Source organism: Coregonus lavaretus, assembly GCF_964263955.1.
Source record: "Coregonus lavaretus genome assembly, chromosome: 15".
Classification (NCBI taxonomy): domain Eukaryota; kingdom Metazoa; phylum Chordata; class Actinopteri; order Salmoniformes; family Salmonidae; genus Coregonus; species Coregonus lavaretus.
This window is the reverse complement of record NC_140002.1, coordinates 31,799,709-31,813,675: the sequence shown is the minus strand read 5'-3', so window position 1 is coordinate 31,813,675 and position 13,967 is coordinate 31,799,709. Positions and strand designations below refer to the sequence as shown.

The window sequence follows — 13,967 nt, the reverse complement described above, 5'->3', positions numbered from 1 at the left end:
TCCTATGAGGTCTATTTCATCAAATATACGTTTCGTAATGGTTAGGTTGTTAGGAAGGCACTGATATAAGTGGACGCACGTGGCATTTTGGCAACTTAGAAAAAATAGCTTTATTGTTGTCATAGAGATAAATAGACGACTCATACTGGATAAAAACCGTTTTAGCATAGACATTGCCATTGAGGGATTCCACCATTTTTAAGTAGTCTACTTGGTGGGTATTCTTATGATTTGGGAGCAATCAGCCAATGAAGAAGAAAATGTACTACTTGAAAATGGACATAGCCTATGCTGTCACAGCGCTATAATGGCACAGATACAAAGATGTATGCATCTCTATGGCCTGTTGTTCACACGTGTTTCTGCCCTCTCATTGGCTAGAATGGTCCCACCTGATCTATCCTCCTCCTGCCTGACTTTCGTCTTTGAGGACATGCATTTCCATTGTTAATGTTGTCACTTGACTATCTTGTCAATAGACCATCTTTGGTTAGGTTATCTGTAGCTATGCCACGTTCATATGCTAGTCAAAACTAGGACACTTGGACATTTCAGACTTTCTGATCGTTGAATGTGGCACGTGTATAAAGACAACTGGTTAGCAAATCGGCCATTTTCGAGTTTCCTTGTTCCGACTAGCACTTGAACGCAGAATTAGATACAAGATTTACTGTTGATAGTCATCCAGGATATGGATACCATCCGTGGCCTACCAATAAAAACATCAAATGCATCCCATGACATTTTCACATGTAGGCCTAACACATTTTACTATGAGACTTCTGTAGTGCTCATGTAGGAATTACAATTTTCATAATTTGAAGCTACATTATTTGTTAACAAAGCACACCATGTTTTGCATACCTTTACAAATAACTCACCCTCTCTCCTGACAACATTAATCACAAGCATGTCAAACATAATGAATAAACTATTTAGTACGGCGCTCGCGCAAGCGTAACAATGAGCTGCGTTAGTTTACCCGGAAGTGCACGTCATCAAACGTGCAACGTTTATAATTTTCTACCATGGGATGAGGAAACACAAAACTCAAAATATGAATTGGCCGTTTTTGATGACTAATAAAATGTACCTTGTCCTTTAAGCTTAAGTTTCCTAACAAGCTCACCGCTGTTTCATTTTCGAATAAACTAACTAGCTAGCTAGCTAACGATGGACGACTGGGGATTGGCGCTCGAGGAGGACATGGCGCGGTAAGTGCGGTGCCTGTTATCTTGGGGGCTGTTGTTTTTATGAGGGCTGGGTGACGACATGCTGGTATATCAGGAGCGGAGTACCTCCATAAATATTTACCCTAGCTACATTTTCTGTGTTCCCCAGCGAAACCTCCGCCACGGGAAACCCTGAGCAGCAATACAACCCCTGGTCCAACCAGTCCAACCCCTGGTCCGAGCCTGGCTACACCTCGGAATCTGTGGGGGAGCTGGACAAGCTGGCCTCAGGGGATGGACACCATGTCACTCACCCGAAGAAGCAGGAGGAGCAAGGCGTCCAGGTAGTATACGTTTGTATAGGACAGCAGTAGCCTACTGCTGTTATTTCCGAAAGTGAATCGTGAGTGTATGTGACAGCAAGTAATCCTAAATGTTGGGTCTCTTGCAGACAGACGCCTGGACAGCAGACAAAGATGTTAACACAGATCAGGATTGGGAGTCACTGATGGTAATGTGTTCACTCTGGGGGCATAACTGGGGCATGGGGCAGTTATTGTGGTAACACACACACACACAACATATATCTGTACATGTGCATGACAGACGTTGACAACCGCTTTCATTCTTACTCTCTCCTTACATTTCTCCCTCCCTCTTTCTCCTCTTTCCACCCTCCCTCTCTTTTTCCTATCTTTTCTCCCTCCTTCCTATTTTTCTCACCTCTCGCTCCCTCACACTCTTTCTCCTCTCCTTTATCTGTCTCTGCAGCAGTCAGTGGATGAGTACAGCACCCACCTGGCCCTGCAGTATGAGGAGCTGATAAAGCAGCAGGAGGAGGAGGAGGCTGATCATGGCAGCCAAGTAGACAGCCTGGTGCAGAAGACGGATGAGGGGGTCCACCAGCAGCAGGTCTGTTCACACACACACATCTCTGTTCTGTAGGCTACATACAGTGCATTCGGAAAGTATTCAGACCCCTTGACTTTTTCCACATTTTGTTACGTTACAGCCTTATTCTAAAATTGATTAAATAAATAAACATTCTCATAAATCTACACACAATACCCCATAATGACAAAGCAAAAACAGGTTTCTAGAAATGTTTGCAAATGTATTAAAAATAAAAAACAGATACCTTATTTACATAAGTATTCAGACCCTTTGCTATGAAACTCGAAATTGAGCTCAGGTGCATCCTGTTTCCATTGATCATCCTTGAGATGTTTCTACAACTTGATTGGAGTCCACCTGTAGTAAATTCAATTGATTGGACATGATTAAGAAAGGCACACACCTGTCTATATAAGGTCCCACAGTTGACAGCGCATGTCAGATCAAACACCAAGCCATGAGCTCCAAGGAATTGTCCGTAGAGCTCCGAGACAGGATTGTGTCATGGCACATATCTGGGGAAGGGTACCAAAAAATGTCTGCAGCATTGAAGGTCCCCAAGAACACAGTGGCCTCCATCATTCTTGAATGGAAGAAGTTTGGAACCACCAAGACTCTTCCTAGAGCTGGCTGCCTGCCAAAATGAGCAATCGGTGGAGAAGGGACTTGGTTAGGGAGGTGACCAAGTACCCAATGGTCACTCTGACAGAGCTCCAGAGTTCCTCTGTGGAGATGGGAGAACCTTCCAGAAGGACAACCATCTCTGCAGCAGTCCACCAATCAGGCCTTTATGGTAGAGTGGCCAGACGGAAGCCACTCCTCAGTAAAAGGCACATGACAGCCTGCTTGGAGTTTGCCAAAAGGCACCGAAAGAATCTCAGACCATGAGAAACAAGATTCTCTGGTCTGATGAAGCCAAGATTGAACCTTTTGGCCTGAATGCCATGTGTCACGTCTGGAGGAAACCTGGCACCATCCCTAAGGTGAAGCATGGTGGTGGCAGCATCATGCTGTGGGGATGTTTTTCAGCGGCCAGGACTGGGAGACTAGTCAAAGATCGAGGGAAAAATTAACGGAGCAAAGTACAGAGAGATCCTTGATCTGCTCCAGAGCGCTCAGGACCTCAGACTGGGGTGAAGGTTCACCTTCCAACAGGACAACGACCCTAAGCACACAGCTAAGACAACGCAGGAGTGGCTTCGGGACAAGTTTCTGAATGTCCTTGAGTGGCCCAGCCAGAGCCCAGACTTGAACCCGATCGAACATCTCTGGAGAGACCTGAAAATAGCTGAGCATCGACGCTCCCCATCCAACCTGACAGATCTTGAGAGGATCTGCAGAGAAGAATTGGAGAAACTCCCCAAATACAGGTGTGCCAAGCTTGTAGCATCATACCCAAAAAGTCTAGAGGCTGTAATCACTGCCAAAGGTGCTTCAACAAAGTACTGAGTAAAGGGTCTGAATACTTATGTAAACGTGATATTTCATTTTTTTATTTTTTATAAATGTACAAAATTTTCTAAAAACCTGTTTTTGCTTTGTCATTATGGGGTATTGTGTGTAGATTGATGAGGGAAAAAAACTATTGAATCCATTTTAGAATAAGGCTGTAATGTAACAAAATGTGGAAAAAGTAAAGGGGTCTGAATACTTTCCGAATGCACTGTATAGGCCAACTTGTGTTATTATATCTTTGGCCTTATAACCTGTGAGTGACAACATGAATATTTTCAGGTGCTGCTGGACAAAATTGAGTCCCTGCGTGTGAAGCTTCAGCTGAACTGCTGCAAGACCACCCGCAAGAACTTTGCGGTCAAGAAGCAGGAGCTCAGCGTGGAGAAAAGCAAAATGGAGGAGGAGAGGAACAGGTAAAGGAGAGAAAGTGAAAGGAAGGTGGAAAAAGACAAATTGGGAAAACCCTTTGGAAAGTTTGAGGTATGGGACAGACTGTAGGCTAGGTGGTGGCCCCCTCAACAGAACTTTGACATGATGTCCTGTCAGTCAGTCAGTCAGCCATGTTCCTCTGTCTGTCCCTCTACCAGACTGTCTCAGGAGCTGGAGGAGACCACCAGGAAGCTGGCTTTGCTGATAGAAGAGCAGAACCAGGAGAAGTAAGACTACTGAGCCACACTCCTACCCCCTACACTTATAACCTAACCATAGACAACACATCACATACTAGTCCACATTATAATGCTATACAACACACCTACTGTGATCATCTCCAGGCTGATGTGGGAGCGGGAGCTAGCAGACCTGAACACTGAGATGGAGCGTCTACAGAAAGAGTCAGAGGAGGCCACACAGAGAGCTCTACGGGAGGAGGTCAGTCTGTACATATTTATTAACTCCGTAAGTCAACCATCACAACCCTATGACCCTGAACGTTCACTCTCATTCACCTATCCACATGTGTCTCCATGGAGTTGGATTTAAAGTCAATTAGGAATTAACCCTGATTTGTATTCTGATTTATGTTCAACAGATTACAGCTCTGGAAATGCAGAGAGATGTGACCATGTCTGAGGTGGACGACTGGCTGAAAGAGGCTGACCGATACATAAACACACTTGGGTACTGTACTGAGCATGACCTTAGGACCTAATGTGGATATAGTCTGTATATTGTAACTTCTCCCATAAAGGCTGTGCTTCAGTGATTGGTTGTGTTCCCTCTGTCTGCAGATTTGACCCTTCCCAGCAGCAGCACATGCACCACAGGCTGGAGTGGGAGAATAATGTGGCTGTGGTTCACAGCAGTTTGGCGGGACTGCAGGTGAGAGACGAGAGAGGGTAGACTGCGTTAAGAACTCGACTACGGGGTTGAACTGCCCCTAGACAACTAGGACTTTATTATTATCTCCTCTTGTCTCTCTCTCGTCCTCTCTTTCTCTCTCCCAGAATCAGTTCAAGGAGCAACTTCACTTGCTGCAACAGGGCCAACCAATGGAAAGCCTCCCTGGAGTCACATTACCACACTTACCCCAGGTCCCCACGGTGAGTGTGTGTGTGTGTGTGTGTGTGTGTGTGTGCGCAATTGATTCTGACGAAGACAGTCAATGCCAGGTGGACTTGTTGATGAGTCTGATGATGTACGCTCCACCCCGCCCCCCTTTTCAACATTTCCAGATGGGCCCTCCTAACGGGTTGATGAGTCCGATGATGTACGCTCCACCCCGCCCCCCTTTTCAACATTTCCAGATGGGCCCTCCTAACGGGATGACCTTCACACCCCAGCAGCACCACCCTGCTGCTTTCACAGCCCCAGCCAGAGTAACCCCCCCACCTGCCACTTCCTCCACTCCCCATGCCTCCGCTCTACCCTCCCACCCAGCCACCCCACCTGTCTCCCTGTTCACCACTACCATGGCCTCCGCCCAGCCCCTGTCCTCCAATAACCCCCCCGCTGCTGGCAAACTGGACAACCTGCTGAAGAGACTGGGGGACAGATTTCCACAGTGCAACAGGTGAGATCAATGTCTGTCACTTACTCTGAATGTACGGGTCAGTAAAAGATCTTGCAGACTATAATCAATACGGAGTGGCTGCGGTTCCGGATTTTCTGGAACCCCACTCTGCTTCTGCTCGATTTCATGTTCTTTTCTCAGGTGGTGTGTTACGCTACATGCAGATATCATGTTGTACACAGAAGACATGAGCGGCATGTTTGTACAAACTTTGTTGTCTGTTGTAACAGTATATTTAGGCAAGCATATCAAACAGAAGCAAGACATACAGGCAGTCAAAATAGCGATTATTTTCTCATTATCATTGCAAACATTGGCTAGTTCTTTTTTCAACAACTCTCACTACGATATGGCAGCATATCTATGAAGGTTATCATCACAAATAGTAGGCAGTCTAAAGCAGTAGTTGACTAACGACGTCAGGAATAATAGCACGCCGGGTGAAGCAAAACGTCTCCAAATTAGTAGGGCCTGTGTGTGGTTAAAACGCAGATCGTTTTTTTCCAAGAAGAAGAGGAGTGTGCTGCACAATGTACTTCTCTCTCCAGAATGCCCTCTCTCCCGCCAATTTGTGCATATTCATTGTTTCATAACTTCATTGTGTGAATTGTTTGCGTTTGATTGTTAGTGTCTATCAATTCCCCATTACATATATCACCAGTAGTACATTTACCCTTAATTCCTATAACATGTGCACAGAACGTGATCTGGATCCTTAGCTTTGAGAAAGAGGTTTCCGGGAGCAGGCGAAAACTCGGTATTGGCAGCCACGGCCTAATAAATAAATATAGATTCTAGTCTCATTATTTTCGGTTGACATCCCTTACTACTTTCCTCTTTCCCTCCCTCTCTCCAGAACCCAGCTTATGTCAGTGCTGCAGCAGATTAAGAATTCTCGGGGCACCATGGCTGGCATGTCTATTGATGAGGTCACAAAGCAGGTGGCACAGAGACTGGCACAAAATGAGAAACCGGTAGGACAGTCACAAACACTCACACTGAGACATACACACTTAGGGCGCACACACCAACACAGTCTAAACCAGGGCTCCCCAACAGGCCTCCACACAAAATACTGTACTTTTTTTTGCATTTTCATTGTTGGACATAAAAAAACTGTAAAAACACCAGGAAATCAGCTCCACATGATTTTAATTTGGGAAATCTGTTCCTAAGTATTTCCCACGCATAATAGAGAGACACGTGATCATATACAAATGTAAGCAGGGTTTGAAATTATTATGTTTCAGTCAAATATTATATCTGTTTGGGCTTCTTGTAGTCAATTTGCAGTCTACAAATTATTTGCAGTTATGTTCCAGCCCCCTGACCATCCGCTCAAGAAGAAATTGGCCCTTGGCTGAATCTAGTTGATGATCCCTGGTCTAAACCTTAACCTAACCCTTATCCTCCAAAGGCTCCAGGGCCTATCAGGCCTCCCTCTGCAGACAGGGGCGTTCCTGGCCACCCAGGCCCAATCCAGCGCCCTCCAGGCCCCATCCAGAGACCCACACATCCCCCACAGAGACCTGCAGTGGCCCAGGTCTTCCAGACGAGGCCCCCACAGGTACAAACCACTACCGACCTGCAGAGGGCACTAACAACCATAGTTTGATCATTTTAGACTTGGGGAACGAATGTACATAACTCATGTATATTTGCCTATTGATGTACTACTTCGCTCTCTCTCGCCAGCCTGTGGCTGTCAGTAATCGTAAGCTGTGCTTGATGTGCCAGAAACACGTGGAAGCAGACAGCCAGCACCCCATGAGCTGCACCCACACTGTACATAAGGATGTAAGTCCTACACTAAAAAACACTTATACTACTGAAAACTACACAGTGTTGATGAGGAGGTGAGGCCTACCCTTCCTCATATTGTACACATTACTGGGCACAATAAGATGATACTTACTCTACATGCTTAAACTAGTGAGGCACTTTTAGCTGATGGAAAGCTGATGATTTGCCTCTGTCGTTGTTTCAGTGCATCAGTGTATGGCTACAGTCGAGCAAGGACAATGCCTGTCCCTTCTGTCCAGCCAAGTGAAAGGAGGAACAGATGAGACAGAAAGGAGAACACAACAGAAGACATGAAGGGAACGAGGAGCTGAACACTGATAACATTCTGGTCAGCTTCACAGAACTGAAGTGGGAGATGGTGGAATATGATTCACACCAACTCCACCTACACAGAGCAGTCATGGTGAGGTATTACTATTGACCTATGTGACACAATAAACAGAAGTCATTCATATTATGCATCCCTATATCGATAGTTGACTTTATGTAAATCATTTAGTACATCTTGTTAAAACAACTGCAATGATAATCTGGCACCAACCATAACTTTATTTTCTCACTTTTGTAACATTCCTGATTTAACCAATAGGGATATCATGTTTGTTATGTATGCCTTTTGAACAAGCAGCATATTTCTTGTCAAATATACCTCTGATACCCTTTTTCATAATTATAACAGCTGTTACATTTTGTATGTTATTTCTAACTTCCATGTATTTTCTATGTTTATAATGTTTCTAACTTCCATGATTCTGTGTAAAAATGTTTTTTATTTCTATGTCTAAAAAGACACTACAGTGTTATGTTATTAAGTGCCTTACTAAAAGTCACATCCGAATGATGACTCATTGAACTTAACATTTTGGTTTGAATGAGTAGGAAATACTTCAGTGGAAGGGAAATGGCAATAACTATTTGTACTTGTTTAATTAACATCTGTGATAAAAGATGAAAGAACCATTACATCAGTATTTTGGAGACCTTTTGTATTTAATTGACAAGATGTCATCTCTGGAGTAGAGATCCAAGAGCAAGATTTTATCAGGTACACCACATTTCTTTCACCAAGCAACTGCAAGCATGACACTGAGACAGGCCATGTTCATGTGGATGGAATCACACAGTGAAGGTGGCCACTACGTGGAGACATTCTCCAGATAGTGTGTGCGAGTCTCGGCAGTTGTTGTTGTAATGTGCTGTTGTGAGGAGGCTGTGTGTGTTACACAGTTGAGGGGAGGGGGAATCCTATCTGACCAGGATCAGAGGTTTTTATGCCTTCATGGCCGTGGAGACAGTATCGTAGAAGGCCATGAACCTGCTCTTCAGGTCCTCGAAGTAGGGCTCCAGCTTGCTCTGGAGGTCAGCAGTGTGTGGGGACACCTTCTCCCTCACCTCACCGACGGACTTCACAAGCTGATCCTTGTACTCCTCAGCATAGGGGGTGGCCAGATTCCTCAGCTCCTCCAGATGATTGGTCAGCTTGGTGCGGACTACCTCAACCATGGGGAGCAGCTTGGACTTGGTCTCCTCAACGTTGACCTCAAACTTGGCGCGCATCTCATCGGCCAGTTGCTGCAGCTTGGTCCTCAGGGTGTCCATCTCCTCACGGTTCTTGAAGACGTACTCCTTGAAGACGGGCTCCAGCTTCTCGCGGTACACCTCAACATGCTTTTGGAGGACCTGCTGCAGCTCCTCACGCTTGGGCTCCAGCTGGGTGCGGAGGTTCTCAACATCAGCCATCAACTTCTCACGCACCTGCTTGGTGGCCTCCAGGAACTGGGCGCTGAAGGCATCACCGTAGGGGGTCAGAGTCTGGGAAGCGGTCTGGGCATACTCGTGCAGCTTTTCGAAGCTCTCGGACAGCTTCATCCTGGTGGGAGATGAGGAGAGGGGGGTACAGAGAGGTGGAGGTTGAAATGAAGGAGAGACCAGTGGAATGCATTGCTATGATGGAAAGAAGGATGAGGGGTTGTTGGGAAGGGAAAATTAAGGCAGAATAATCTGGTGGAAGTTAACAGGTGGAGCTATGTTTTTCTTTTACTTGTACTCAGCGTATTCAGTTCCATCGAGGTGGTCCAGGGTCTTCTGGGCGGTCTCCTTCAACTGAGTGAGGTACTCTATGGTGGCAGCCTTGATGTGTTCCATTTGGGAGGGGGCGTCATTCTGCAAGGCCTGGGAGCCTGGTGGGCGAACAACCACAGGAGAGACCCAGGCTTTAGCTATAGTGCTCAGGCCTCCACACAAAATACTGTACTATGTTATATAACATTAGAGCTCATACTGACCTACTGCCAACAAGAGAGTCAGTGCAAGAGCGACAAACTTCATGGTGAAGGGCTGACAACGAGAGAGAAGGGGAGGAGTAGATAAAAAAAATAAAAAAAAAGTGAGAAGTAACAACTTAACATTCAATGTTTCACACAACCAAAAACATTTTAACTCCACCAAACATTCAAACTCAAACTTCAGAGTACAAAAAGCAAGTTACTTTTAATGCATATTATCCATATTTAAAATTGCAAACACTTCATTCTTACAGTTCTTTCCAAGCACCTAAGTTCAAAAATAATATCTGATGTCTTTCTGCAAATTTCATCTGTATAATATTGGTCCTTCAATTCCTCATCTTCTACTCCTGTTCTCCTATGATGGCTGTCTCCCATGCTCTTCCCATAAGCCCCATACCTCCCTCTGAGTGTCCCAGCGAGGCTAGTTGTCTCTTACCTGGGTTGGGGATGCTGCTCTTTGAGTGAGGGAGGCCGAAGCATAGGGCCAGGCAGCTTTTATAGGTCCCTGATCAGATGTGTGTGCTGTCTTGGACATGGACCTCAGCCCCTCACAATCCAACTGGAGGAGCACGTTCAAGGGTCAGAAACAAAGAGGGAAGAGGAGGGGGAGATTTTTTGAGCAAACAGACAAACATACCTACATGTACATGTGTGGGTTACGGGGTTTACCTAATGTTACCACCATACGGTGGGGTTACTATCAGTCATCTGATTGTCTAAGTATTTTTCTGGAAAGGCAGATTACACTTATCATCAATGTGTTTCTGGCACGTGCAATCTAAGTACATCAATTGTATACATTAATAATGTCATACTTTACATATATAATGGAATATATTCAAAATCACTATATGCCCCAATGTTGGACATCACACCAGTCATCATAAACAATATTTGTTAGATCCATATACAGCATGTTTAGTAAGTACAAGTAATCCAACTGGATAGGAAACTTGTCATATAATTTGATATTTGCATCATCCTATTGGCAATGAGACCAGAAGTAGCTGGATATCTGTCCACTGTGGCCTTTAAAGCATTCTGGGTGTGTGACCCATACAGCCATCATCGGGCCATTAGATCATTGCCTCTCAAACCCTAACTAATGTAGCAGGCTTTCTGGTCCAGACGAGAGAAAAATACTGTTGGGGGAGATTCTCTTCTGCTCTGTTCAACCAATTCAGTAAATGTGGAGGAGTTAAGATGGTGTCGCCTTGTTAACACTGAGGTATATGTTAATGTCCAAAAGGTGAAGTCGTGTCACAGGCTCTCTTTCCATTCCCCTCCCCCAAAGACGGATGCATCCGGTTGTGGCTAACCCTGCTGAGGGTGATCAAACCCTATTGATTGTATGAACCTATTGGCCATCACACCCTGTGGACTGTCTCTACCCCTCAGCAAAGCTGTGTGTGTTTGTGGGTGTGTGTCTGTGCGTGCGTTCGAGCATTTGTGTATGTGCGTGCGAGCGAGTGTGTCATTGATGATACCTCAGACTATGTGTGTGTGCAGTCATAGACTAGGAGTGTGTGATAAGACACAGTTCTACTGTAGCAGATAAGATATGCTGTGCTGGCACAGACATACAGCTGGCTATACGTCCCCATAAGCAGGAAACTGGAGGCATGCTATAACTCAGCCAGAACAGTGCATCCCTTATCACACGTAGCAAGATGTTGCAAAACCTTGTCCCTCCTGTCCCATATACAGTATTCTTTCTTTTTGGGTCAATGGGTTTTCTTTCTGGTGGGTTTATGAGTACCGGCATGCATTCAGTTGGCACATTCATTCTTTGCCATTTCAGTTCATGGTAATCTCTTGACAGCCTAATAGAATAGCTGGCCAGTGTGCACACAATATTTATTTCCGGGGGCCACTGCCGATAAGTTCATACAGTGAGGTAAACAAAAAAGACGCTATAAAATAATACAAATACTGAGCTATATTGTATGCTAAAACAAATGGAAATGTTTTATTATTTTATACTAATACAATGGCATAGAGAAAGAGATTTGGTTTAGCATTTTAGAAAAAGGCTGGAGAGGGGAGGGTGCTGGAGTATTGAAAACAGGGGATCCAATCATCTTTTTTAGATTTTTATTTAAAATATATTTTTCTGAGCAATTGTATTAGTATTAAGAATAGAATTGTTATATATTTTTTTCATACCAAACATTAGGAACACCTTTTGCCCTCAGAACAACCTCAATTCGTCGGGGCATGGACTCTACAAGGTGTTGAAAGCGTTCCACAGGGATGCTGGCTCAAATGCTTCCCACAATTGGTTCAAGTTGGCTGGATGTCCTTTGGGTGGTGGACCATTCTTGATACACACAGGAAACTGTTGAGTGTGAAAAACCCAGCAGCATTGCAGTTCTTGGCAAACCGGTGCACCTACTACCATACCCCGTTCAAAGGCACTTAAGTCCTTTGTCTTGCCCATTCACCCTCTGAATGGGACACATACACAATCCATGTCTCAATTGTCTCAAGGCTTAAAAATCCTTCTTTAACTTGTCTCCTCCCATTAATCTACACTGATTGAGGTGAATAAGGGATCATAGCTTTATAATAATAATAATAGCTTTCACCTGGATAGTCTATGTCATGGAAAGAGCAGGTGTTCTTAATGTTGAGTACACTCAGTATTATTATTATTTTTATTTAATCTTTAAATTTTTGTTTTTTATGAATTTTTTTTTGTGAATTTTTATTTTATTTTTTTGGGGGGGGATGGATCAGCTTAATATTGCAGATAGATTGTATCTTCTATCAATGTAATTGTCTGCATCACTTCCAATCCCCCATGTTTTTTATTTTATTTTATTTTTTATATATATATTCCCCTTTATTACTTTTCAACCCCACCATCCTTTCCCTACTTGGAGTAAATTAGTGAACAACAACGCCCAGGCCTCTACTTCCGGTCTATACTTACTATCTACACCTTATGGACAGAGTTAATTTTACAATAATTCTATATATATATATATATATTTTTTTTTTTTTTTTTTTTTTTTTTTTTTTGCTCCTGAACTTCTTCTACTCTCAACCTCTCCGATCATTTTCATGATGTCCATCCGGTTTGCTTCTAAATGCCATATCTTTCTAACTGTGCTCTTTCCCAAAAGCTCCCAACATACAACCTATATACTTATTATGGACACAGTATGCTTACATTATTAGCTATCTTTGTTATTATTTGTTGTTATTTGTTATTAGTCCCATCCTTCAACTCTATTCAATACCTCCCATCTATCTCTTAACACCATCCATATAGGATTTCTATTTGCCATATATATTTCAACCGTACTGTGATGTTTTACAAAAGTTCTGAACCTTTCTATTCTCATTGCTTCTACAGATTGTGAATTAAAAATTAACATTTTTGCTAAAAGTATTATTATATTATTGATTGATTGACTATGACTTTTCAGATCACCCAGTAATGCTATCTGCAAGGTTAGTTCCAGGTAAATATTGCAATCCTTTAGCCATTCCTGGACCTGTGTCCAAAAACAAGCACAAATGGACAGAACCAAAACAAATGATCTAATGATTCTATCTCTTCACAGCAAAATCTGCAGAGCTGGGAAGATTGTATCCCCCATATAAATAACATTCTATTGGTAGCAAGAATTTTATATAATAATTTAAATTGAAAGATTCTAATTTTTGAATCCGGTGTCGTTTTGCGTGTCAGTTCATAAACACTATGCCATGGGATCGGTACGTCAAAGATCTCTTCCCAACTATTTTGCAATCTATATGGGACGGCTGTCAATCCTTTAGTCCTTAAGTGAAACTGATATACTTTTTTATTTATCACAGTTTTCCTTAACCAATTATGTTCTTTAATGCAAGGCCGACAGACAAGTTCCTTACTTTCTCCCCCTTCAACTTTCCTCTTCCACTTTTGCGGTAAGGCTGCAATTATTTGGTTGTAATTTTGGGTAGAGCAGACATTTCCATATGTTTTTGTTAGCTGCATGTGCGACATAACTCCACCAGTCCTACTGATGATATCATTTACGAAGATTATACCTTTTTTAAACATTCTGTCAAAAAATAAAGGTTTTTTGTCAATTAGTATATTTGAATTTAACCACAATATTTGTTGCATTATTTGTTCTGTCGTTTCTGGAGGATTAAATTGAAATTGCAACCAACTTTCTATGGCTTGTTTTAGAAATAGTGACATTTGGGAGATTATTTCCTTTTCAAATAACTGAAAGTGAGAGGTTGTAATCTGAATAAAGGGAAAAAGGCCTTTCTTGAACAGTGGGTGAGACAATCGTACACTCAGTATTTGTATTATTTATTTTATCTTTTTGCTCATCTTTATCA

The 13,967-nt window shown here is 43.2% G+C and overlaps 2 protein-coding genes across 3 annotated transcripts; one reads left to right on the top strand and one right to left on the bottom strand.

Annotated features, from left to right (window-relative positions):
- Positions 1–980: 980 nt before the first annotated feature.
- Positions 981–8,298, top strand: LOC311142087 (RING finger protein 214-like). Of its 2 annotated transcripts, none has more exons than XM_084177668.1 (15): positions 981–1,214; positions 1,342–1,516; positions 1,624–1,683; positions 1,944–2,084; positions 3,801–3,934; positions 4,109–4,177; positions 4,295–4,391; positions 4,552–4,640; positions 4,751–4,841; positions 4,967–5,062; positions 5,195–5,532; positions 6,389–6,506; positions 6,950–7,099; positions 7,228–7,329; positions 7,520–8,298. In XM_084177668.1, the coding sequence occupies exons 1-15, from the start codon at positions 1,174–1,176 to the stop codon at positions 7,580–7,582; spliced, it is 1,764 nt and encodes a 587-aa protein (XP_084033794.1). In that variant the 5' UTR covers positions 981–1,173; the 3' UTR covers positions 7,583–8,298. The 2 variants fall into 2 exon arrangements, with proteins under 2 accessions (XP_084033794.1, XP_084033795.1); XM_084177669.1 differs by having other exon boundaries at positions 1,000–1,214; positions 1,947–2,084.
- Positions 8,299–8,367: 69 nt separating this feature from the next.
- On the bottom strand, positions 8,368–10,071 carry LOC311142110 (apolipoprotein A-Ia-like). The gene is made up of 4 exons (XM_084177697.1): positions 10,060–10,071; positions 9,621–9,672; positions 9,377–9,515; positions 8,368–9,205 (listed from the first exon to the last, which is right to left on the bottom strand). Exons 2-4 carry the CDS (start codon positions 9,661–9,663, stop codon positions 8,605–8,607), a joined length of 783 nt encoding a protein of 260 aa, XP_084033823.1. The 5' UTR covers positions 9,664–9,672; positions 10,060–10,071; the 3' UTR covers positions 8,368–8,604.
- Positions 10,072–13,967: the final 3,896 nt, after the last annotated feature.